This window comes from Thalassophryne amazonica, chromosome 10, assembly GCF_902500255.1.
Source record: "Thalassophryne amazonica chromosome 10, fThaAma1.1, whole genome shotgun sequence".
Taxonomy (NCBI): domain Eukaryota; kingdom Metazoa; phylum Chordata; class Actinopteri; order Batrachoidiformes; family Batrachoididae; genus Thalassophryne; species Thalassophryne amazonica.
Genome location: NC_047112.1, coordinates 60,155,003 through 60,182,496, shown reverse-complemented (window position 1 = coordinate 60,182,496; position 27,494 = coordinate 60,155,003). Strand labels below are relative to the sequence as shown.

Sequence of the window (27,494 nt, the reverse complement as noted above, 5' to 3'; positions counted from 1 at the left end):
CACAAAGATTACATTAGTAACACATGATGTTGTCATGGTTTAAAATCCTGCAGGGCAGCAAGGTCGCCCTGCTCAAGCCAGCATATGTCCAGGCCCGTTCGAAGTTCACCAGTGACCATCTGAATGATCCAGAGGAGGCATGGGAGAAGGTCATGTGGTCAGATGAGACCAAAATAGAGCTTTTTGGAATCAACTCCACTTACCATGATTAGAGGATGAGAACAACCCCAAGAAAACCATCCCAACCATGAAGCATGGGGGTGGAAACATCATACTCTGGGGGTGCTCTTCTGCAAAGGGGACAGGACGACTGCACCGTATTGAAGTGAGGATGGATGGGGTCATGTATTGCGAGATTGTGGCAAACAACCTCCTTCCCTCAGTAAGAGCATTGAAGATGGGTCATGGCTGGGTCTTCCAGCATGACAATGACCCCAAACACAGAGCCAGAGCAACTAAGCAGGGGCTCCGTAAGAAGCATTTCAAGGTCCTGGAGTGGTCTGGCCAGTCTCCAGATGTGAACTCAACAGGAAATCTTTGTAGGGAGCTGAAACTCCAAACCTGAAAGATTTGGAGAAGATCTGTATGGAGGAGTGGACCAAAATCCCTGTTGCAGTGTGTGAAAACCTGGTGAAAAACTACAGACAAATGTTTCTGTAGCAATTGTTAAGCTCTGTTTTCTAGGGGGTCAAATACTTATTTTATGTAATAAAATGCAAATTAATTATTTAAAAATCATACAATGTGATTTACTGTTTTTTTTTAGATTCTGTCTCTCACAGTTGAAGTGTACCTACGATAAAAATTACAGACCTCTCCATTCTTTGTAGGTGGGAAAACCTGCAAAACTATATTATATTTTATTTTCCCACTGTAGAGAATACTGATACAAAAATTGATCATGCACAGTCACAAAAAATTGTCCAAATAACATGTGAGATTACACTATTTCACTTCAATTTTTACAAAATTTCCCAGGGGACATACCCAGAGACCCCTGCTAGGCCATCCTCAGCAAAGCATTAGTGTGTATGAAAATGCACACACACAGCAGGTAAAATAAATATTTAACCCGCCACCATTTTTCTCAGTAAATATATTTATGATGGTCCTACGACATGAAATTTTCACCAGATGTCAATAATATAATAAGTAATACACACATATAAAGAAACCATAACAAATAAGTACAGAAATTACGTTACGTGTAATAATGTGAAATGATACAGGAAAAAAATATTGAACACCTGAAGAAAGGGAGGTGCATAAAAGCATGGAAAGACAAGACACCAGCTGAAATCTATCAGTAATTAGAAAGCAGTCCTGCCCCTTGTCAGTGTAAATTAACGTCAGCTGGTTCAGTCCCAAATGATGGCCTATTACAAGCGTGCCTCATAAACAAGATGTCACACAAGAAACATTTCATGATGGGTAAAAGCAAAGAGCTCTCTCTCAGGATCTTAGCACCCTTATTGTTGCAAACCACACTGATGGTACTGGTTACAGGAGGATTTATAAACTTCTGAATGTTCCAGTGAGCACTGTGGGGCTATAATCTGAAAGTAGACAGAACATCATTTCACCATAAACTGGCCATGACCAGGTGTTCCTCAAAAGGCTCAAAAGATGTCAGGGTGCTGCCAAACATGGCGTTCACTCCACACCAGGAGCAATAGGGGATTAAAGACCATAAACTGGCCATGACCAGGTGTTCCTCACAAGGCTTCTGACAGAGGAGTGGAAAGAATTATCAGAAGAGTTGCCCAAGAGGCAAGAACCACTTGTGGAGAGCAACTGAACAATTGTTTCAAAGAAAACCAGAAAGAAGATTTCTGGAGTGTGTTAGATGAGGTGGTGGAGAGTGTGCCCAAGCATGAAAGAGTGGTGATAGGAGTGGACTTCAATGGGCATGTTGGTGAAGGGAACAGAGGTGATGAGGAAGTAATGGGTAGATATGGTATCAAGCATAGGAATGGGGACGGACAGATGGTAGTTGATTTTGCAAAAAGGATGGAAATGGCTGTGGTGAATACCTACTTTAAGAAAAGGGAGGGGCACAGGGTAACATATAAGAGTGGAGGAAGGTGCACACAGGTGGACTACATTCTTTATAGGAGATGCAAGCTAAAAGAAATCACAGACTGTAAGGTGGTAGCAGGAGAGATTGTCACTAGACAGCATAGGATGGTTGCTTGTAGGATGACTTTAGAGGTAAAGAAGAAGAAGACAGTGAGAGCTCAACAAAGGATCAGATGGTGGAAGCTGAAGGAGGAAGACTGTTGTGTGAAATTTAATGAGCAGGTGAGAGAAGCACTGGTTGGAGGGGAAGCAATTTTGGACAACTGGAAAAGTACTGCAGATGTGGTGAGGGAGACAGCTAGGGCAGTACTGGGTATGACATCTGGACAGTGGAAGGAAGACAAGGAGACTTGGTGGTGGAATGAAGAGGTCCAGGAAAGCATAAGGAGAAAGAGGTTGGCGAAAAAGTTTTGGGATAGTCAGAGAGATGAAGAAAGTAGACAGGAGTACAAGGAGATGCGGTGTAAGGCGAAAAGAGAAGTGGCAAAAGCAAAGGAAAAGGCATATTGCGAGCTGTACAAGAAGTTGAATAGTAAGGAAGGAGAAAAGGACTTGTACCGATTAGCCAGACAAAGGGACAGAGCTGGAAAGGATGTGCAGCAGGTTAGGGTGGTAAAAGATGCACATGGTAATGTGCTGACAAGTGAGGAGTGTGTGCTGAGAAGGTGGAGGGAATATTTTGAAGAGCTGATGAATAAAGAAAATGAGAGAGAAAAGGCTGGATGATGTGGTGAGAGTAAATCACGAAGTACAAGAGATTAGCAAGGAAGAAGTGAGGGCTGCTATGAAGAGGATGAAGAGTGGAAAGGCAGTTGGTCCAGATGACATTCCAATGGAGGCATGGAAATGTCTAGGAGAGATAGCAGTAGAGTTTCTAACCAGATTGTTTAATAAAATCTTGGAAAGTGAGAGGATGCCTGAGGAGTGGAGACGAAGTGTGCTGGTTCCTATTTTCAAGAACAAGGGTGCAGAGCTGCAGTAAACTACAGAGGCATAAAGCTGATCAGCCACAGCATGAAGTTATGGGAAAGAGTAGTAGAAGCTAGGCTTAGAAAACAGGTGAAGATCTGTGAGCAGCAATATGGTTTCATGCCGAGAAAGAGCACTACAGATGCAATATTTGCTCTGAGAATACTGTTGGAAAAGTACAGAGAAGGCCAGAAAGAGTTACATTGTGTGTTTGTGGACTTACAAAAAGCTTATGATAGGGTGCCAAGAGAAGAGTTGTGGTATTGTATGAGGAAGTCTGGAGTGGCAGAGAAGTATGTTAGGGTAGTGCAGGACATGTACAAGAATAGTGTGACAGCGGTGAGATGCGCAGTCGGAATGACAGACTCATTCAAGGTGGAAGTGGGATTACACCAAGGATCAGCTCTGAGTCCTTTCTTGTTTGCAGTGGTGATGGACAGGTTGATGGATGAGATCAGACAGGAGCCCCCACGGACTATGATATTTGCAGATGACATTGTGATCTGTAGTGAGAGTAGAGAGCAAGTTGAGTCTAGTCTGGAGAAGTGCAGATATGCTTTGGAGAGAAGGGGAATGAAAGTCAGTAGAAGCAAGACTGAGTACATGTGTGTGAATGAGAGGGAGCCCAGTGGAATAGTGCAGTTACAAGGAGTAGAAGTGGTGAAAGTAGATGAGTTTAAATATTTGGGGTCAACTGTTCAAAGTAATGGACAGTGTGGTAGAGAGGTGAAGAAGAGAGTGCAGGAAGGGTGGAGTGGATAGGAGAAAGGTGGCAGGAGTGATTTGTGACCGAAGAATATCAGCAAGAGTGAAGGGGAAAGTTTACAAAACAGTAGTGAGACCAGCTATGTTGTAGGGTTTAGAGACGGTGGCACTAACAAAAAGACAGGAGGCAGAGCTGGAGGTGGCAGAGCTGAAGATGTTGAGATTCTCTTTGGGAGTGACAAGAATGGACAAGATTAGGAATGAACATATCAGAGGGACAGCTCAGGTGGGACGGTTTGGAGACAAAGTCAGAGAGGCGAGATTGAGATGGTTTGGACATGTGCAGAGGAGGGACCCAGGGTATATAGGGAGAAGGATGCTGAGGATGGATCCACCAGGCAGGAGGAGAAGAGGGAGACCAAAGAGGAGGTTCATGGATGTGCCGAGAGAGGACATGCAGGTGGTTGGTGTGACAGAGGAAGATACAGACGACAGGGTGAGATGGAAAAGATTGATCTGCTGTGGCGACCCCTAACGGGAACAGCCGAAAGACAAAGAAGAAGAATGCACTCAACCACCGTCGCCTGAATGCACGCTCACCACACAACTCCACTGCTGAAGAAACAGCATGGTGAAGCTCATATATAGTTTGATGCACAACATTTAGACAAGCCTGTGAAATACTGGGACCAAAACTGAACTCTTTGGATACCATAATACACAGCATAAGTGGCACTGCACATCACCCCAAAAACACCATGCCAACAGTGAGTTTGGAGGTGGAAACATCATGGTGTGGGGTTCAACAGACGACACTGACAAACTTCATATAACTGAAGGAAGGATGAATGAAAAAAATGTACTAAAACATTCTTGATAAAACTCTACCAGGGTGGACATTTCAGCAAGACAATGATCCCAAACACACAGTCAAGTTTCAGAGAATGAAAATAAAGCTGCTAGAATTGAGCAGCCAATCACCTGACTTGAATCCAACAGAAAAGCTATGGAAATAACTAAAGATCAGAGTTTACAGAAGAGGTCCACAGAACCTTCAAGATTTGAAGAAGGATTGGAAATAAATGGTAAACGGACTGCATTTATATAGCGCTTTTCCATCTGCATCAGACACTCAACGCGCTTTACAATAATGCCTCACATTCACCCCGATGTCAGGGTGCTGCCATACATGGCACTCACTACACACCAGGAGCAATAGGGTACTAAAGACCTTGCCCAAGGGCCCTTAGTGATTTTCCAGTCAGGCGGGGATTTGAACCGAGGATCTTCTTGTCTCAAGCCCAACACCTTTAACCACTAGACCATCACCTCCCCCAAATTGTGTGGCAGAATGGGCCAAAATCACACCTGAGCAAGACATGTGACTAGTTTCTCCATACAGGAGGCATCTTAAAGCTGTCACTACTAACAAAGGTGAAGTATTAAATAAATTTCAGTAAGCATGTTCAATACTTTTTCCCAGTGTCACCCTATTTTATTACACTATAACTTAATTTTTGTACTTGTTTGTTCGGTGTCTTTACATGTGAAAATTTCATGTAGGTAAGACCTTTAAAAATATATTTAGTGAGAAAAATGGCAATGTGTATGTATTTTTTTTAACTCATTGTGGGTGTGTTGCTGTTTTTAGCTGCTGTCAGCGTCACGCTACCACAGCCAGACGGGGTGCACAGACTTTGAAAGAAAACTAAAGTGTAAATATGTTTCTAAAAGTCATCATGGGTGTGCTGTTCTTGTTCAGTGTACTGGCACAATGAGACTGTATGAAAGCACTTGGAGCTGCTGCACAAAACAGTGGACCGATTGGTCGTCACATCCAGCACAGATATAGTGAAGCTATGGGGACGGGATTACCAGTACCAGTCCAGTTTGTTGTCTATGTGGACACCCAGGTACTTGTAGTAGTACACAATGTCCACCTCAGTTCCATCGATGGGAAGTCCACCACCAGCTCCTTTATCTTCAATACGTACATGTGATTTTTTTATAAATTTTTTTTTTATGTAAATACATTTGCAAATATATATATATATATATATATATATATATATATATATATATATATATATATATATATATAAACCTTTTCACATTGTCATTATGTGTGTAGAATTTGAGGAATAAAATGAATTTCATCCGATTTGAAATAAGGCTGTAAACATACAAAAATGTGGAAAAGGTACAGTGCTGTGTATACTTTTTGGATGCACTGTATTCAAATGCATGACCAAAACTGCTGGAAGTCAAACCACAGGTCTCTGCAGTAGTGCACTAGAACCACCCATGATGTATAAAAAACATCAAAAATGTTTTACCCAATACTTGCTCAACAAGATAGAACTATTCAACAAACGTACTATATTCTAAGGGAAATATTTTGTAATATTAGCAGATAAGCAGTGCAAAAACATCACTATGATGTGTACTATGACTGCAACAACAATTACAACAAATAATCTTTAATCAAAGTGACATTTCGTCTCACCTCAACATCAACAAACCAATTTCACCTAAAATCCTGTTGTTGTCAGAAAAAGCTTTTATGGTGGTGGGATGCAATCTTCATTTGTGTGCATTTGTGCGCATAACACATTATCAGCATTTATGATTTTATGTTCACTTCAGAAAAAGTGAGCATTCTTTATCCTACTAACTTTAGTTATTGGACTAATGCATTAACAGGCAGCCAGACACTCAATGCAAAAAGCAGATGAAGATAAGCTCAAGCAGAAAATACTGGACAAGATGGGCACCTATCGTAACGGTTTTTTAAATTAGTCAGTAGTGTGGAACAGTTGTGAGTTTCATCAGAAAAAAGTGTCGCCAGTCAAGCAGCATATAGCTTCAGAATCAACATCTGATGAATACTGTGGATGGACTGTAAACTTGTGAAAGCTGAATGCTGATAACAGCTCCTTTTTTCACAAAAAGTGTTTTCATTCTGTTTGCTCTCTGTCCTTCATGGGTTAGTATGCACTTTAGGTGGACGCACACCCAAGGAACATCACTTGACACTTAAAATTATTACTTTATATCAGAAATGATAAGGCACAATAGTGCACTGATAGTAAAGAATCTTAATTAATTCAATGGCTAACAAATTAAAACTAATCTGCTCCCAGGCTTTGTTGGCCAAATGGAAATTTCAGAGGAACAACTGTTTTGATCCCATCCAATATTACAGAGTCCAGTTCAAAGACAGCCAAGAAACAATGGAGTTCACAGTATAAATATGACCTGCCTAGCACAGAGGGTTAAAGTTCATGTTGGCTGGCAAGCATGCAAAGCTCCCTGTGTGATAAATTGGACAGGTAAGGTAAGGGCATGCCTAATATGTGAAAGAAAACACTATTCTAAGTATATGTCTGCTGGTGCACTTCCATAGCTGATCGAGCCAAGCCCAGGAACAAAAAGCCAGCACTCATCAATCGGGAAAAAGCAGAGTAAATGGAAGTACACAACACAAGGAATATTTAACCCGTCAATGTTTGTTACAATAGGGTCAGAAAGTAGTTCCATTCAAAAAAAACAAACAAAACAAAAGCCATAAATAAAGAAAACACATGGCAAGGCAGGATGATCTATTCAACCTACCAAACATAGTTACCAATCCACAGGCCATCTGGGAAACCCCTGTCAGGAATGACTGCTGGAGACTCCTGTAAATGGTGGAACTTCAGCAGCACTCTTCAGCAGAGCCAGAGGGGTTATGTATGCATGAAGCAGTATGCGTGTAGGTGTTCAAGCTAAATGGTACAAAGGGCAAGCTCCTGCTTGTTTAATGGTCAAAGATATGCAACACAATGAGTTGTACTTGCAATCAATAATATGTCCAGGGAGATGAAAAGGCTGAAGGAAGGAGTGGACAGAAAGAAAGGGCAGCAGACTGCTTTGTGCAAAATGCTTTTCTTACCATACTGACTGTAAGGAAAGTCAGGCTGCCCAGTGGGAGCTTTGCTTAAGTCCTGAGTTGGTGTGGTGGCGGGGGCAAAGCCCAGCGCTGCAGTTCCTGGAGTTGTAGGTGGAGGTGGTACTCCCTGCGCAGCATACTGGTCTGGTTGGGGTGTGCTGAAACTGTATCCTGATTTTTAAAAATAAATAAATACATAAATGCATAAATAAAAAAGAAAGAAATGAAAAAAAAAAGAAAAATGAAGTTTCTCTAACTTCCACTTGACAATGACTTCTAAATATTTACTCACAAATGGTATAGAGTTGGTACATCAACCTTAGTACAACCACATGACTAGTTATGAAGCTCCAGTGTTGACAATCAACTCCAAGTGTAGTTTAGCAAAATGCTATATCCATGAGATCACCAGTAGTGCCATTCTCTGTAGTTGACCAGTACCTCTGACTTACCAGCTCAAGAAAACAGCAGCGTAATGGTCCTGTCACACCTTGATGATTTAGCCAGTGTATGCCGACCGTATTAAAAATGCCGGCATATGCTGCCGTACGTCTAATAAATTACGCAACTGTCACACCTTGAGGAGTTATCCAGCATACACTGACAGTCCTGTTTCCACCAAGTGGTTCGGGTCGGTATTGCACGCTATGGTACAGGTCAGAACAGTTAAGTTTGGCTTGGTTTGCGTTTCTGCCACCAGCAGAACCCATTTGTTTGGCAGGGGGACCACGTAAATATTGATGAACATGTCATCCAGCGCATGTACGCCATCATGCGGCGTCTCCACTCCACAAAGAGGCAACACGGAGTAATTTAACATTATTTTATTTTTGTCTTGGTGGATCATGGGATTTTATTTTTAGAGCATGCAGAATGCTGATGAGTCGACTGATGGCTGTGGTAAACACTGCCATGAATGAATGAAGCGTTGTGATGCTTTCAACGTTTAAGTGCTGGGGGACAGATCAGACTGCAACACCGACATCCTCAGACTGAGAAATGCACCTGGGGCAGAAAACCACCAAGGTACTTGTTTTACAATGCTACGTTTACAGGCACAACAAGGAACTAAAGCATTTTCAGACACAGTTTTCCAAAATCAGGATGCTTTATGTGGATAAGCTTTCGTCAGGATGTGATCATGAATGCAACTGAAACAAACAGGTAAGATTAAGACTTTTTATTATATGGTTGTGATGCTACGCGCGCTCTGATTGGCTGATTACCGGTCAGATATTTTCGCCATATCCAGACCGGTTTCCATGACAATCGGTCCAAACGCGTATTTTCTTTCGGTCTGAACGCGTATTTTCTTTACAAACCAGAAAGCTAAAAACGCACATGAACGGACATGAACGTATTCCATATATATCTAAACAGCATCTAAAAACACACACAGATTGAAAGCTTACCAGCTAAGGACCGGAGCATCTGTTAGCAAGTTCCTGCTCTGCTCCAGTGTTTTGTTGGGACACCGACCGTCAGTTCAGATGTGAGCTGAGATGAGCCGCTGCTCAAGTCGACTTCAGAGCTCTGAAGTGAGCAGAGGAGCTGAAGTTGTTTTTTTGGGGGTTTTTTTGGACGTGAACTTCACTTCTACTGCTGAAGCGAACGGCTTCACTTCCACTCTACAAGCCGTCAGCTTTCAAATTCGGGTGTTCACGTGTTTTATATATACATATATATCCACAGTGGTATGTAAAAGTTTGGGCACCCCTGATGATTTCCATGATTTTCCTTTATAAATCATTGGTTGTTTGGATCAGCAATTTCAGTTAAATATATCATATGGCAAACAAACACAGTGATATTTGAGAAGTGATATGAAGTTTATAGGATTTACAGAAAGTGTGCAATAATTCTTTAAACAAAATTAGGCAGGTGCATAAATTTGGGCACCCCAACAGAAAAAATACATCAATATTTAGTAGATCCTCCTTTTGGAGAAATAACAGCCTCTAAACGCTTCCTATAGCTTCCAATGAGAGTCTGGATTCTGGTTGAAGGTATTTTGGACCATTCTTCTTTACAAAGCATCTCAGGTTTGTTGGTTTCTGAGCATGGACAGCCCGCTTAAAACCACACCACAGATTTTCAATAATATTCAGGTCTGGGGACTGAGATGGCCATTCAGAACACTGTACTTGTTCCTCTGCATGAATGCCTCAGTAGATTCTGAGAAGTGTTTATGGTTGTTGTCTTGTTGAAAGATCCAGCCCGGGTGCAACTTCAACTTTGTCACTGATTCTTGAACACTGTTCTCAAGAATCTGCTGATATTGACTGGAATCCATGTGACCCTCAACTTTAACAAGATTCACAGGACCTGCACTGGCCACACAGCCCCACAGCATGATGGAACCACCTCCAAATTTTACTGTAGGTAGCAAGTGTTTTTCTTGGAATGCTGTGTTCGTTTTCAGCCATGCATACCGCCCCTTGTTATGTTGAAATAACTCAATTTTAGTTTCATCAGTCCACAGCACCTTATTCCAAAATGAAGCTGGTTTGTCCAAATGTGCTTTAGCATACCTCAAGTGACTGTTTGTGGCGTGTACGCAGAAAAGGCTTCCTCTGCATTACAGCATCATACAGCACTTTGTGCAAAGTGCGTTGTATCGCTGAACGATGCAGAGACACTATCTGCAGCAAGATCATGTTGTAGGTCTTTGGAGCAGGTTAGTGGGTTGACTAACTGTTCACCATCCTTCACTTCAGCTTATCTGAGATTTTCTTGGCCTGTCACTTCGGGCCTTAACTAGTACTGTGCCTGCAGTCTTCCATTTCCTCACTATGTTCCTCACAGTGGAAACAGACAGCTGAAATCTCTGAGATAGCTTTTTGTATCCTTCCCCTAAACCATGATGTTGAACAATACTTGTTTTCAGATCATTTGAGAGGTGTTTAGAGGCTCCCATGTTGCCACTCATTAGAAGAGATGCAAAGAGAAGAAACATATATCATTTCTCATGATTGAATTCACCTGTGTAAAGAGGTCAGGGGTCAATGAGCTTACCAAACCAATTTTGTGTTCCAATAATTAGTGCTAAATGTATTCAAATCAACAAAATAACAAGGGTGCCAAAATTTATGCAGCTGCCTAATTTTGTTTAAATAATTATTGCAAACTGTCTGTACTACTAGAATTTCTTTCTTTCTGTAATACTAGAAACTTCATTTCACTTCTTAAATATCAGTGTGTTTGTCTGCTATATGATATATTTAACTCAAATTTCTGATCCAGACAACCAATGATTTACAAAGGAAAATCATGAAAATTATCAGGGGTGTCCAAGCTTTTTCATACTACTGTACATATATAATAGCCATATAATAAACAAATTATTAACCTCACTTGCTCGGCCTGTACGGGAATATCAGATCACTGTGTTTTTCGTACTTATACCTCAACCTGATATTTCCCCGTACAGACCTCGCAGTCGGTTAATAATCCTTTAATATTTACTCTGTGTGTGACTGTTTGAAACAGTCTGTTTGCATGAGGGCTGCAGCTTTCAGCCAATCAATGGACAGCCTTAACAGACGTATTTTGACTTATGAGTAAATTACACAAAACTTGCATCAACAATCACATAATTTACCCACAGCTTATGCCCTGCATGTGCGGGACATATGAGTCATACGGTGGCATACGTTGAAAATTCTAAGCATGCTCAAAATTTTTCGAGGTACTCAGCATACTAGGGCATATATCAGTGTGCTTAATGTGCTCTTAACTTATAAAAAAACTTACCCATAATTTATTAGACATATGCCCGCATATGCCCAGCATTTCTAATACGGTTGGCATACGATGACTAAATCGTCAAGGTGTGACAGGGGTGTAACTGATTCCTGGAAAAGCTAATTTAATCCACAACAGCAACAGTGCTCCAAGCTCTAGGCCAGTGGCATTTGATGAAAACATAATAAGATGGTAAGCTAGGTAACAATTAATAAGTCAAGTCTGGGAGCATTAATTGTAACAGGGACAGGGTTTGTCCAGCAGCCCTTGTGTGGTCATGAAATCACATCGAACGACACATGACATCAAAGAGCCACTCAGCTGCCACCAAGACCCTACAAGGTCCAGTTAGTATCCTCTCACAAACCTCCATGATCATAATGGTCGCCGTGAAGTATGAAGCTGCACCTGATTTACGCCGAAAGGTCACCAAGCCCAGAAGACGCACAAATACCACACAGACCACGCAAAAACGCCTCACAGACCACCCCATTACCACCCGACAAGCACGCAATGACTGTGGCATTGTGGCCATGGCAACAGCAGATCGTCCACTGTAACATGACCGGAGTGATGTGAGTTTTGACATCGACTCAGAATAATAAGCAGTATCATTTCAGTATTCTCATTTTTTAAAAGTTTTGATCATGCAACATGTATAGCAACTGACAACAAAAAAAAACAAGGATTTAGTCAGTCCATACCATCATGTAAAACCAACTATTGTGAGTCTTTACACTGTGAAGTCAGAAAGAATTTCAAAACCATTTTGAGTGAGTGGTTTTAATGTCCACAAAAAAATTAAATACCATTTCTCAGGCTTCTGCACTACAAGAAAGGTCTTACGGAAACAGAACATGTGTATCACTTTTTGAAACAGAAAAAAAAAGTTTAAGAATCTGATATCAGTGTAATGTGAAATTAGAGTTTATGACAGTAAATTGATTTCATATGAACATTACATAGAAATAAGAAAATCAAAATATCTCCAGTGAATGCATCATTACTACTAACCAAAATGAGGTGCTGTGCTGTAGCCCTGCTGAGGGAAGGCCTGAGGTGCAGCAAAACTGCCCGCTGGAGTCGTGACCAGGAATGCACTAAATGGAGACGGAGGTTGTGCGGGGGTTCCACGACCTGCTGATAACGGAGGACCGTACCCCGCTGTTTCAACACAGAACAAAACAAAGCTATGTGAGAGGAACATTGACAATTTCAAATCCTTTTAATACTCCGTGAGTTGTCCTGTCATCAAGGCATATATTTTTGGATGCTGGAGCTGTGCAAAGATTTTGGAAAAAGTACCTGAAAAAAAATTATGTAACTAAATGTCAAAATGTTTTACTTTTATTAATCCTTTTATATTTATAATTGTGTATATGAATCATTCAAAAGTGTGCATCACAATTTCTTTGAGCACATTGTCCATACCTCACAACATTAGTTTTATTATATTTATTGTAGTAATTTGTTTTATTTTCACTGACAGAACCAAAGGAAATAAAATGTAAAACAGCAAATCATTAAGTTGCATTTATCCCCCAAAATATTTCTAATTTTTCCCTGACAAGTTATTTGGTCAACATATTTTGTCATTGGATATTTTTTTTAATAAATCAAGTATTTGGTCATTTCAGGACAACATAATATATCAGATTTGTGTAAAACACATAGTTCATACTATGGGGTTTAATTCTGTAAATGATCAGTACCAGCACATACATAACTAGAAGATCGTAATCCAGCAATCAACGAAGGAAGGCAGGTCACAATTCTATCAGTCAAAATGTTAATTACATTTTGGGGGGGATAGATCCCTGAACCAAATTTTGTCCAAAATCTACTGGTAATTACAAAAATGCTCCAAATCATCCATAAGTTTCACAGCCTTTTTTTCAATGTTATTTAAAAAAAAAACTATTTGTAAAACTATAAAATTATTTCTAAATGTCCTCACTCTGCCTCAGAATCTATTCCAACAGACATGATCCATTCACCAAATTTCATTCAAGTTTGTCGTCAGCATGCCCTAACCAATATGGCAGAATCAACCTTCTCACCAGGTTCAGTAACAATACGGATCAATACTTTGAGTATCCTACAAACCAGTCAACAAACAGACACGGGTGAACAATATGCATAATGTCCTTGGCAGCATGAAATAATTTCAGATAAATGCAGGTTAGAATTACTTCACCTCACATCAGATATGCTCAACATCAATTATAATTATGAATAGCCAAAACCATGAAGTGGTGTAATTCCCTGATTTTTTGAGTCTCGTCCGAAACAGAGTGTAGATTCAATCTAATTCTCAGCCTAGATTTATTTAGAGTTGTGGTAAGATTCAGGCCTGGTCTCTCATGGACGTCTCACACACGCAGGAGTTCCGCCATTGAGAGCCCCCAACAAAGAAACAAACACTTTTTATAAAACACAATGGGGCAAGGCAAAGGACAAACACCCTCCTTGCAGGTTCCAGCCTCATTGGCTTCCCACAGGCATAGAGGGGAGTCCCCCCCCCAGCCCCATGCGATGACGGGACATACTGTAATTTGAATGTCTCTGTTCTAAAAGTCAAAACCGACGAAATCCAAAACACACACGCTTTAAGCAATTACCAGGCTCATAGGAAAAACATAATTTAAGTAGGAATTATTTGATACCAAAACATAATGACAAGATAGAATATAAATCCACAGATATATCTAACAGTTGCATGTGGTCTTTCGATAAGGTGTCCTTCCACAGTAATGTGTTAATGAGCAACATCATTACATGTAGGTCCTCAGTCTGACTTCTCATGTTCAGTAACTAGTTTTCCTCAAATACTTCTGTTTGTTCATTTCTAATACTCGCAACTATTTTTAGAGTAAGCACGGCCACTTGAGCTAAAGATGGTGATATGAAACCGAGCCTGACCAGGAACAGAGGGAGGTCCAAATCCATTCAAGTATGCCATCTGGTTCCAGCAGCAAATGATGAGCCATTGTGAACCAGACAGCAGTAACATGTGCTGTTAACAGGCTTTTGGCCAGACTGAGTACAAGGCCATTCTTCTGAAGCCCACCATCACAATAAAAACACTATATACACACAAACACATACACAATAACAAGTTAATTACAATGGCAAAAAAAAAGATGTTCTGTGTTTGAGAGTTTTTTTTTTTTTTTAAGAGTTACACTTACCTATGGGTTGGCCAGTAGTCGTCACCCACACTCCTTTAGATAAAGACAGAAGGTTTAGCTTGAGGTTAACACTACTGTTTGAGATGTACAATGATCACACAATCCAGTTAAACATTTAAATGCTGAACACAGTAACCTAGATGCACATGGTTAATGGAGAAACGTTTTTTGTATCATTATCACTATATTTTCCTCTGAACAGCCAGCTCTGGTCTGGGATTCTTTCCCACTCACCCTGTGGCCCATAAGGTGGTTGCCAGCCTAGGGCAGGCTGTGCTGTCCAACCATTAGGTGCACTCAAAATGCCCCTGGGCACCCACTGGCCAGGGCCAAGCTGACCAGGTGCTTTGCTGTCGCGAGGTTCAGCCTTTTTAACTTCCACCTGGGCAAGGACAAGGAGGGCAAATTTGGCAACACCAGTAAAACCTCCATGCTGTCCCTCATCTAGGCAGACCTGTCCTATCACTGACATCTAATCTTAAAAGATCTTGGGGCAGTTTGAAAACTTCCACTTTATATCTATGAGATTAATGTGATGCTTGATAAATTAATATTACTGTGTAGACAGGAGAGCTGAACAGCTATGTGTCTCAGGTACGAATCATAAAGCAGGACCAGCTTTAAGTTTGACCAAAATTATATTGCGTAGAAATGCAAAACATGACACGACAATTGGAAAAATGGCTTCTAAATAACATCTAGGGATGTACCTGAGAAACATAGAAATTTTCTTGAATGAATTACCCTATATATGATAAATACAGCTCATGGAAGTTTATGACTTACCTTTCTCCAACTAACGCTTAAAGAATCTCATTTTTATTTTATGTACAATAATTCTTTTTTTTGGGGGGGGGGGGAGAATTAATGTACAGACATTTGACTATTTTCCAACAGAATATAAACATGCAAATAACACAAATGAGCAGTTTTGTCAGACAAATTGAAAACTGAATCTTCATACTGTGTCAAAGAGGAGAAAATATTTCTGTTACACTCAAGTGACTAACACACCTGGAAGACAATGTGTCTTACAGAATTGTTTAATTTGTGCATTGTTTTAATGTAATAAATATATTTATTCGTTAGCTTTGGAATTACTGTTTTGTTAATTCTCAGAAACTTGTATTTGTAATTTATTGCTACAAAGGTTCAATGCTATATGTGACGTTGCCGTTGACCCAATAACAAAACTTTGCTTTCTGTAACAAGGCAGCAGTTAACCAGAGCAAAGAAACAGGCTGCAACTGAGGGGGAGCCAACCAGAAATAGACTAAGAGGTTGAGTTATTGGGTCACCTTGCTGGAGGAAAACAAATCACAAATCCCTCCCCACTTTAAGGTGTTGCCACTTTCCCCAACATCCCCTCTTCCTTCTCTGTTGACCTAATTACATGCACGTTTCTGGCAACGGCTTCGCCGCCACCGGCAGCTACCTGAGCACTTTCCCCGTGGGCATCACAGCTACGAGTGATGGATACCATGACTTCTGTACAGTCCCCAATAGGAGAACTGGGATTTGCTCCACAGTTTGATGTGCTCCAATTTCTAATTTTGAAACCCATATCTCCCAGCCTCCCTCAAGTCCTGGTGTAAGGTAATGTCAAGTCAAGAACAATGGATTAAGTTGAGCCTCGATTCCTCCTGAAAACAAGGACAAAGAGGTGTATAAAAAAGACAGACTACAGATGATAGGTTAAATCATTTGCCAAGTAATCGGGGGTTGGTTTTTTTTTATAATTAATAACTGATATTTCACAGTAAATGCCCGGTGTCACTGATTAATTTAGTGGTCCTTGGTGCCCCCATCGCCACCCCCCACCCACCATCTGCTGAAAAGACAGCAAAGTGGCTTGTAGATGAGTGTAGCAAAAATATTATGCGCCAACCAAAGCCTAATGAGTCAAATTTCAACTTGTATTCATATTCAGAGTGTTAACATCCAGGTGTATAAACATATGGTAAGGAAAATAAGAGTTTATTATCTCATTAAAATACATTCAAATGGTCTTTTATGCAGTTTCCCTAATATGGTTTATGGTTTTTTTTGTTTGTTTTTTAAACACAGCATGCCTCTGCCAGCTTCTAAGAAAGACTGAAAGAGTTTGAAAACTGGATTAATGCAGCAAAGATAGTTGACAAAAGGTTTTAATTTGACAATGAACATCTACAGTGAGGCAAATCCACTGCAGATTTTGCAAGTTTTTTCACCTACAAAGAATGGAGAGGTATGTAATTTTTATTGTAGGTACACTTCAACTGTGAGAGAATCTAAAAAAAAACAAAACAAAAAAAAAAAAACAGAAAATCACATTGTATGATTTTTAAATAATTTGCATTTTTTGCATGAAATAGATACAATAGAAGAAACAAACCTTAATATTTTGTACAGAAATCTTTGTTTACAATTACAGAGGTCAGACAATTCCTGTAGTTCTTGACCACGTTTTCAGCAAGGATTTTGGTCCACTCCTCCATATAGATCTTTTCCAGATCTTACAGGTATCAAGTTTCAGCTCCCTCATCCAGATGGCTACTGGTGAACTTCAAACGGGCCTGGACATGTGCTGGCTTGAGCAGGGGGATCTTACGTGCCCGTCAGGATTTTAAACAATGGTGGCGTAGTGTGTTACTAATGCAATCTTTGTGACTGTGGTCCCAGCTCTCTTCAGGTCATTGACCAGGTCCTCCTGTGTAGTTCTGGGCTTTCTCAGAATCATCCTTACCCCACAAGGCAAGATCTTGCATGGAGCCACAGCCAAGGAAGCTTGACAGTCATCTTGTGTTTCTTCCATTTTCTAATAATTACGCCAACAGTTGTTGGCTTCTCACCAAGCTGCTTGCCTGTTGTCCTGTAGTCCATCCCAGCCTTGTGCAGGTCTACAATTTTGTCCCTGGTGTCCTTAGACAGCTCTTTGGTCTTGGCCATGGTGGACAGGTTGGAGTGTGATTGATTGAGTGTGTACAGATGTCTTTTATATAGGTAATGACTTCCAACAATAAATAATGCAATCAATACAGGTAAAGAGTGCAGAATAAGAAAAATAAAAACTAACAGATTTGTGAGAGACAGAATTCTTGCTGGTTGGTAGATAATCAAATACTTATTTCATGCAATAAAATGCAAATTAATTATTTAAAAATCATACATGATTTTCTTAATTCTTTTTTAGATTCTGTCTCTCACAGTTGACGTGTACCTACAATAAAATTTACAGACCTCTCCATTCTTTGTAGTTGAGAAGAAACTTGCAAAATTGAGAGAAACTTGCAAAATTGACAGTGGATCAAAAACGTTTTTGCCTCACTGCAAATGGTAAACACAGTGAAGGTAAAAATGAAGGACAGAAACACGAGATGTCTGAGTCAATGCAACTACATCATCTTTGACTTTGTGCTTCCATCCAAAGATAGTTACTGCCTGCACCAGGTACAGAAAGGAAACCATCACTGTCTGATATCTAAAAAAATGACTTATAAATTCCTTTTGCAGTTTTAACAGATCAAACTTTATACAGTAAAACTCGTACAGTGGATTCCGGTGGACTAGTGAACTTTGTCTGTTATAATCATAATCTGCTATATGTATAAAACAGACAAAATCCGCTATATGTATAAAATGGACAAAATCCGTCATCTGTATGTAACGGGTTAGTTACAGTCAGGAGGTGCCGACTGATCTACGGGGAATTTCCAGCACCAATTTGGCTTACGTATTTCCTTGATTAAACACCTGGCCTTAAATAGGGGCCTGCTTCATTTAATGACTGGGTCAAAATTTCGTCTGAAAAAATAAGCGCCTGCCTTAAATAAGCACCGGGCATTATGTGCATTAAAAAGATTACATTTAGTTGAATCATTCTTTTTTCTAAGTCCGCTGCGGAGCAGTACCTTATAATCCTAATGCCTGATTTATGCTTCTACAACTCCATAACGCTGTGGTCATGCAATGACGTCGACATGCACGTGACCCCTTTAACGTTCTCCGTCATGTCTTTATGCAATTTACAACAGGAACAGCATCTTTTTCTGGATTAAGTTGTCTCTCAATGAGCTTTTAAAATGACGAGAGAGGAAGGAGCGAAACCAGTTAAAGTGACAAATCATAGCCTTTGCGATGTCTGTCATTTAGCAGGTGCGTGGGTTCACAATCACGCAGAGGGCTCTGTCTCTGGCATATGTGTGAAACTTAACACCATATCACTGGCCTTGAATTATGCCCTGCCTCGTTTAGGTACCGGGTCTGAGCACGGTTTTAAAAAAATAAATGCCTGGGCCCGTATGCACGAAGCAGCCTAGGCTAAAAATAGCTCCTTGTGACATTATTCTAAGAAAAATCTTAGAATTTCTTGAATTCTTAGACATTTCTTAGAATTTTCCCTTGGTAAGATAAAAGTTGTTCACAAAGCACCTTAGGCCTTAAGAGAGCTCCTAAGGTGCCAAACTGGTAAGAGTAGTGAGGAGGACTAGCTGGTGGACAAGAGAGAGGAAGCAGAGATACGAGGGCTGTCAATAAAGTAACGGTCCTCTTTATTTTTTTCAAAAACTATATGATTTCATTCATATGTTTTTACGTCAGACATGCTTGAACCCTTGTGCGCATGCGTGAGTTTTTCCACGCCTGTCGGTGACGTCATTCGCCTGTGAGCACTCCTTGTGGGAGGAGTCGTCCAGCCCCTCGTCGGAATTCCTTTGTCTGAGAAGTTGCTGAGAGACTGGCGCGTTGTCTGATCAAAATTTTTTCTAAACCTGTGAGACACATCGAAGTGGACACGGTTCGAAAAATTAAGCTGGTTTTCAGTGAAAATTTTAACGGCTGATGAGAGATTTTGAGGTGATTCTGTCACTTTAAGGACTTCCCACGGTGCGAGACGTCGCTCAGCGCTCTCAGCCGCCGTCGTCAGCCTGTTCAAGCTGAAAACCTCCACATTTCAGGCTCTATTGATCCAGGACATCGTGAGAGAACAGAGAAGTTTCAGAAGAAGTCGGTTTCAGCATTTTATCCGGATATTCCACTGTTAAAGGAGATTTTTTTTAATGAAAGACGTGCGGACGGGTCCACGCGTCGGGACGCAGCCGACGCGGTGCGGCGGCACATAAAAAAACACCTCCGTGTTGATAACCATTTGTAAAATCCAGGCAGCTTTTGATGGCTTTCAGTGGAGTGAGTATATGAGAAATTGTTTAACAGCAGGACATGTTCCAACTTGTCCTTAAGGCTTCCAACAGAGGTGTTTTTCCTGTGGCAGAGCGTCAGTGCGTCTCCTTTAACAGTGGAATATCCGGATAAAATGCTGAAACCGACTTCTTCTGAAACTTCTCTGTTCTCTCACGACGTCCTGGATCAATAGAACCTGAAATGTGGAGGTTTTCAGCTTATTTCCTTTATATAGTGCCAAATCACAACAGAGTTGCCTCAAGGCACTTCACACAGGTAAGGTCTAACCTTACCAACCCCCACAGCAACAGTGGTAAGGAAAAACTCCCCCTGAGGAAGAAACCTCAAGCAGACCAGACTCAAAGGGGTGACCCTCTGCTTGGGCCATGCTACAAACATAAATTACAGAAATAATTCACAGAACAATTCACGGACAAATATACAAGAATTGCTGTTGGTGCACAGAACAGGAGGATCGCCAACATAAAACACAACTCCCATCTCTGGATGGAGCTGCACCTTAAACAGAGAAAAAACAGAATCAGGCTCAAATAGTGGCTCAAATACTTATTTCCCCCACTGTAGCTACAAGTATAGTTGTCAGTATAAACAACATGTTTTGATTATTCTGTATATTTGTCAGTATATGTCAAAAAACAGAAAAAACAGAATCAGGCATTAGAAAGACAAAAAATACTGATTCTGATTGATTGATTATGATTCTGAGAAAGCCCAAAACTACACAGGAGGACCAGGTCAATGACCTAAAGAGAGCTGGGACCACAGTCACAAAGATTACATTAGTAACACATGATGCCGTCATGGTTTAAAATCCTGCAGGGCAGCAAGGTCCCCCTGCTCAACCAGCACATGTCCAGGCCTGTCTGAAGTTCACCAGTGACCATCTGGATGATCCAGAGGAGGCATAAATAGAGCTTTTTGGTATCAACTCCACTTGCCAGAGGATGACAACAACCTCAAGAAAACCGTCCCAACCATGAAGCATGAGGGTGAAAACATCATACTCTGGGGGTGCTCTTCTGCAAAGGGGACCGAACGACTGCACTGTATTAAAGGGAGGATGGATGGGGTCATGTATTGTGAGATTTTGGCAAACAAGTTCCTTCCCTCAGTAACAGCATTGAAGATGGGTCATGGCTGGGTCTTCCAGCATGACAATGACCTCAAACACACAGCCAGAGCAACTAAGGAGGGGCTCCGTAAGAAGCATTTCAAGGTCCTGGAGTGGCCTGGCCAGTCTCCAGGCCTGAACTCAATAGAAAATCTTTGGAGGGAGCTGAAACTCCAAACCTGAAAGATCTGGAGAAGATCTGTAATGGAGGAGTGGACCAAAATCCCTGTTGCAGTGTGTGCAAACTTGGGCAAGAACTACAGGAAACATCTGACCTCTGTAATGGCAAACAAATGTTTCCGTACCAATTGTTAAGGTCTGTTTTTCTAGGGGATCAAATACGTATTTCATGCAATAAAATGCAAATTAATTATTTTTAAAAAAAAATCATACAATGCGATTTTCTGTATTTTTTTTTTTTTTTTTTAGATTCTGTCTCTCACAGTTGAAGTGTACCTACAATAAAAAAAAATACAGACCTCTCCATTCTTTGTAGATGGGAAAACCTGCAAAATTGACAGTGGATCAAATAATTATTTCCCACTGTATACGAAGCAAGGATCGTCAGGTAACACAAATCATGCAATAGGGGTTACAAAGGTCAGCTTATAACCACAGGGTCCTTGGATCAAATCTCGATTAGACGAGAACATTATTTAAGTCCCTGGGGTATAACACACTTTCATAAACTAATAAATAGCTACAGGTATATAACTGCAGTAGCACGTATTATACTGCAAAAAGCAAAACTAGTTGTGTAGCCAAACTTTATTACTTTTTTATTCAGTGTACTTACAAGTATACTTTTATTAACTAAAAAGTGGGAAAACTTAAACCCAAATAGTATTGAATTAGCACACTTACAAGTATGCTAAAAAGTACTTGGGGAAAGAAACCTGAAGTTTACTTAAGTTTATTTAAGAAAATAAACTAAGTTTTTTTTTGGTAATTGTTCTTCCATTCATCAAAAATTGCTGAGGGAGTTTTCTTACCAGTTGCCAATATACTTAATGTCACTCTTGTGTACTGTATTACTCACATATGCCACTTTAAGGTCACCATATAAATAAATCAAATTTTGTTTTTACTCAGGAAACCCATGCTCATTTATTATACTCACAGGTTTAAAGTAAACGCTATTACTGTGTGACCCTTATCTCCTATGCAGCACTCAAGAGAAATATGCTATTTGGGATTCGGAGAGCTGACAGACACAGTATGGAGATTCTACAAATGAGGTCACTGAGCTTTTAAACTTTTTAAAAAGGAAAAAAGAAAATGTTGACATGTAAGTGACCTGCCAACAATTTATCAGAAAGCAAAAGAAACAGGAGTGTTTTGACCAATCCTTTAAGAGATTTTGACATAGTGACATTTTGTGTTTCAAGATTTTTTTAGATTCACTGGCGAACCTCCTCCAAATATGAAAATCTGAGGTGTCATGTAACTTTAATAATGCAAGTTCAATGTAATATGCTTAAGACATCCTAAAGGAGTGGTCATTTTAAACAAAGCCTTGGGCGACAAACAGTAAACTGCATCAGCATTCCTGCAGTCTACCTAAAATGACTGAAAAATTAAAGACAGCAAATACTGTGAAAAGAGATTAATGAACCAAGAATGTATAATATGCAGATGTTAATGGATGGATTGGTGTTGCATGAGGGTCCAGTGACTGAAGCATAATTTGATGCCAAGCCACAGAAAATTTTAACAAGTACTATAACAAGTACTAAGAGAGCATCATGACCTAATTCTCACGTCGTCACCCAAGCCTCTGTTTGATCTTAAGGAGAAAATAAAACTACAACTACACACTTTTTTGCCCATGATGTCGTGAAAATGCATGTTGACAGCCTGGTCCACTGATTGTTCGGCCTCGAAAGTAATAAATCCAAAACCTAGCCAACGACCAAGAGTGAATCAAGGTAGTAGAGGGGTTGTGACAACACAAGATGAAGAACAGTATTGGGCTTCAGCAGAGTGAGGATCCGTCAAGGCTGAGCAAGAGGCTCCTGGGGTTCGGATGACGTTGCAGGCTTGCAGAACAACACAAATCCAAGACTAAAGCCTGGGGAATTGAAGAAAACTTTTCTCTTTACTGTGTAGAAAAATATTTTGTGACAATAACAATACAGATCTGCCTAAAAAATAAAAATTAACAAATATGTATTAATGACAAATGTCATATCTTAAAGAGGTCAGTTAAATCTGGTCAAACCTCAAACAAAACACAGCTGCAGTGACATTTTTGTTCTGCTCACAATATAATTTGGCCAATTGATTAAATATTGCATTATTTTTACTTGATGCCATTTCATCCAAACCCCACCTTGATCTGTCCCCCTGGTATATTGCTGTTGAGCACATACACTCGCAGCATTGTTAATGCATCACAAAAATATGGGAAAAACACAAACTGTAATATGTCTAAAAGCTATTTCCAAGCTTTCCCAAAATCAGTATTTTACATTTGAGTCAGCAAGGATAAGCCTAACAGTGACAAAGTATTTTTGACAACAATATCACAATGATATAGGCCATAAATGATTCCCCAAAACAAAGAAATGCTGGTTTGAGGTTTTGTGTAAGGAAAAGTGCTTTGGTCTCATGTTTCAGCACAACTGTTTAAAATACAGGATCCAGAAGATAAGCTCATCTAACTATTTCTCACAGAACTAGTTTTTCAGATAGTTAAAAGTCTGCAAAGAATTGCAGTGATCCACTTTCAATTAGATTAACATTCCACTGTGGCAAAATTGGCCTGTACACACCTCTCTACTTGGGGACCTAACCTGATTCCAATTAAACATCCTATGAGACCACTGATATTTTTGAAACCTCAAGTAGCATGCAAAGTATTCCCACGCCTCATGAACTATCGCTAATAATATCCTTTCAATGACCCGTTTCCTCATCTAAAATTAAAACCAAACTGACATATTTCGGAGTTTAAAATATCTTTATCTGTGATATAAAAACTGAAAAGTTAAAAATTTGCAAAAACCTGAGTACTTTTACAAAAACTGATACACTATGATCAAAAAATGATTTGCTGAAATGAAGCTATTCCACAAGCTAGATATACAGAAAATGGATAATTTGCCAATTAACACCTTCAACCAGAAGCTTATGCCATTATAATTTGTCAGACTTTCATGACATTTTTTTCATTTGGAGAGGATGTGGGGGAACATTTGGTAGAGCAAAGGAATTCAAAACTTTTATTTGATTTGATTGCAAATAAAATCTTCTTCTCTGTCTTTCGGCTGTTCCCGTTAGGGGTCGCCACAGCAGATCAATCGTTTCCATCTCACCCTGTCCTCTGTATCTTCCTCTGTCACACCAACCACCTGCATGTCCTCTCTCAGCACATCCATGAACCTCCTCTTTGGTCTCCCTCTTCTCCTCCTGCCTGGTGGCTCCATCCTCAACATCCTTCTCCCTTATACCCTGGGTCCCTCCTCTGCACATGTCCAAACCATCTCAATCTCGCCTCTCTGACTTTGTCTCTAAACCGTCCCACCTGAGCTGTCCCTCTGATATGTTCATTCCTAATCTTGTCCATTCTTGTCACTCCCAAAGAGAATCTCAACATCTTCAGCTCTGCCACCTCCAGCTCTGCCTCCTGTCTTTTTGTTAGTGCCACTGTCTTTAAACCATACAACATAGCTGGTCTCACTACTGTTTTGTAAACTTTCCCCTTCACTCTTGCTGATATTCTTCGGTCACAAATCACTCCTGCCACCTTTCTCCACCCACTCCACCCTGTCTGCACTCTCCATTACTTTGAACAGTTGACCCCAAATATTTAAACTCATCTACTTTCACCACTTCTACTCCTTGTAACTGCACTATTCCACTGGGCTCCCTCTCATTCACACACACATGTACTCAGTCTTGCTTCTACTGACTTTCATTCCCCTTCTCTCCAAAGCATATCTCCATTTCTCCAGACTAGACTCAACTTGCTCTCTACTCTCACTACAGATCACAATGTCATCTGCAAACATCATAGTCCATGGGGACTCCTGTCTGATCTCATCTGTCAGCCTGTCCATCACCACTGCAAACAAGAAAGGACTCAGAGCTGATCCTTGGTGTAATCCCACCTCCACCTTGAATGAGTGTCATTCCGACTGCGCATCTCACCGCTGTCACACTATTCTTGTACATGTCCTGCACTACCCTAACATACTTCTCTGCCACTCCAGACTTCCTCATACAATGCCACAACTCTTCTCTTGGCACCCTATCATAAGCTTTTTCTAAGTCCACAAACACACAATGTAACTCTTTCTGTCCTCCTCTGTACTTTTCCAACAGTATTCTCAGAGCAAACATTGCATCTGTAGCGCTCTTTCTCGGCATGAAACCATATTGCTGCTCACAGATCACCTGTTTTCTAAGCCTAGCTTCTACTACTCTTTCCCATAACTTCATGCTGTGGCTGATCAGCTTTATGCCTCTGTAGTTACTGCAGCTCTGCACATCACCCTTGTTCTTGAAAATAGGAACCAGCACACTTCGTCTCCACTCCTCAGGCATCCTCTCACTTTCCAAGGTTTTATTAAACAATCTGGTTAGAAACTCTACTGCCATCTCTCCTAGACATTTCCATGCCTCCATTGGAATGTCATCTGGACCAACTGCCTTTCCACTCTTCATAGCAGCCCTCTTCTTCTTCACTTCTTCCTTGCTAATCTCTTTTACTTCCTGATTTACTCTCACCACATCATCCAGCCTTTTCTCTCGCTCATTTTCTTTATTCATCAACTCTTCAAAATATTCCCTCCACCTTCTCAGCACACACTCACTTGTCAGCACATTACCATGTGCATCTTTTACCACCCTAACCTGCTGCACATCTTTCCAGCTCTGTCCCTTTGTCTGGTCAATCGGTACATGTCCTTTTCTCCTTCCTTACTATTCAACTTCTTGTACAGCTCGCAATATGCCTTTTCCTTTGCTTTTGCCACTTCTCTTCTCGCCTTACGCCGCATCTCCTTGTACTCCTGTCTACTTTCTTCATCTCTCCGACTATCCCAAAACTTTTTCGCCAACCTCTTTCTCCTTACCCAGCTTTATCTATCCATGAAGCCAGAGGACACACACCAATTAGCTAAACTGCAGGATTGTCTTACAGACATAAAGACATGGATGACCTCTAATTTCCTGCTTTTAAACTCAGATAAAACTGAAGTTATTGTACTTGGCCCCACAAATCTTAGAAACATGGTGTCTAACCAGATCCTTACTCTGGATGGCATTACCCTGACCTCTAGTAATACTGTGAGAAATCTTGGAGTCATTTTTGATCAGGATATGTCATTCAAAGTGCATATTAAACAAATATGTAGGACTGCTTTTTTGCATTTACGCAATATCTCTAAAATCAGAAAGGTCTTGTCTCAGAGTGATGCTGAAAAACTAATTCATGCATTTATTTCCTCTAGGCTGGACTATTGTAATTCATTATTATCAGGTTGTCCTAAAAGTTCCCTAAAAAGCCTTCAGTTAATTCAAAATGCTGCAGCTAGAGTACTGACGGGGACTAGAAGGAGAGAGCATATCTCACCCATATTGGCCTCTCTTCATTGGCTTCCTGTTAATTCTAGAATAGAATTTAAAATTCTTCTTCTTACTTATAAGGTTTTGAATAATCAGGTCCCATCTTATCTTAGGGACCTCGTAGTACCATATTACCCCAATAGAGCGCTTCGCTCTCAGACTGCAGGCTTACTTGTAGTTCCTAGGGTTTGTAAGAGTAGAATGGGAGGCAGAGCCTTCAGCTTTCAGGCTCCTCTCCTGTGGAACCAGCTCCCAATTCAGATCAGGGAGACAGACACCCTCTCTACTTTTAAGATTAGGCTTAAAACTTTCCTTTTTGCTAAAGCTTATAGTTAGGGCTGGATCAGGTGACCCTGAACCATCCCTTAGTTATGCTGCTATAGACGTAGACTGCTGGGGGGTTCCCATGATGCACTGTTTCTTTTTCTTTTTGCTCTGTATGCACCACTCTGCATTTAATCATTAGTGATCGATCTCTGCTCCCCTCCACAGCATGTCTTTTTCCTGGTTCTCTCCCTCAGCCCCAACCAGTCCCAGCAGAAGACTGCCCCTCCCTGAGCCTGGTTCTGCTGGAGGTTTCTTCCTGTTAAAAGGGAGTTTTTCCTTCCCACTGTAGCCAAGTGCTTGCTCACAGGGGGTCGTTTTGACCGTTGGGGTTTTACATAATTATTGTATGGCCTTGCCTTGCAATATGGAGCGCCTTGGGGCAACTGTTTGTTGTGATTTGGCGCTATATAAAAAAAATTGATTGATTGATTGATTATGCTTTCCTGGACCTCTTCATTCCACCACCAAGTCTCCTTGTCTTCCTTCCACTGTCCAGATGTCATACCCAGTACTGCCCTAGCTGCCTCCCTCACCACATCTGCAGTACTTTTCCAGTTATCCAAAATTGCTTCCCCTCCAACTAGTGCTTCTCTCACCTGCTCGCTAAATTTCACACAACAGTCTTCCTCCTTCAGCTTCCACCATCTGATCCTTTGTTGAGCTCTCACTCTTCTTCTTTACCTCTAAA

At 40.6% G+C, this 27,494-nt stretch overlaps 1 protein-coding gene and 1 long non-coding RNA gene across 3 annotated transcripts in view; one reads left to right on the top strand and one right to left on the bottom strand.

The window, feature by feature from the left end:
• dazap1 (DAZ associated protein 1) overlaps positions 1-27,494 on the bottom strand; it is a 101,624-nt gene that overhangs the window by 42,894 nt on the left and 31,236 nt on the right. The window contains exons 7-12 of one of the 2 annotated variants that reach the window (XM_034180080.1): positions 22,727-22,809; positions 14,854-15,001; positions 14,620-14,652; positions 12,443-12,592; positions 7,688-7,855; positions 7,501-7,520 (exon numbers count right to left, since the gene is read on the bottom strand). In XM_034180080.1, the coding sequence (XP_034035971.1) occupies positions 7,516-7,520; positions 7,688-7,855; positions 12,443-12,592; positions 14,620-14,652; positions 14,854-15,001; positions 22,727-22,809 (587 nt within the window). In that variant the 3' untranslated portion in view covers positions 7,501-7,515. Of the gene's footprint in view, positions 1-7,500; positions 7,521-7,687; positions 7,856-12,442; positions 12,593-14,619; positions 14,653-14,853; positions 15,002-22,726; positions 22,810-27,494 lie in introns of those variants that run through there. The other variant, XM_034180081.1, reaches the window with a different exon arrangement.
• Positions 401-21,197, top strand: LOC117518838. Its single transcript, XR_004563088.1, has 3 exons — positions 401-609; positions 3,643-3,647; positions 21,144-21,197. It is a non-coding gene; the product is annotated as an uncharacterized LOC117518838 (long non-coding RNA).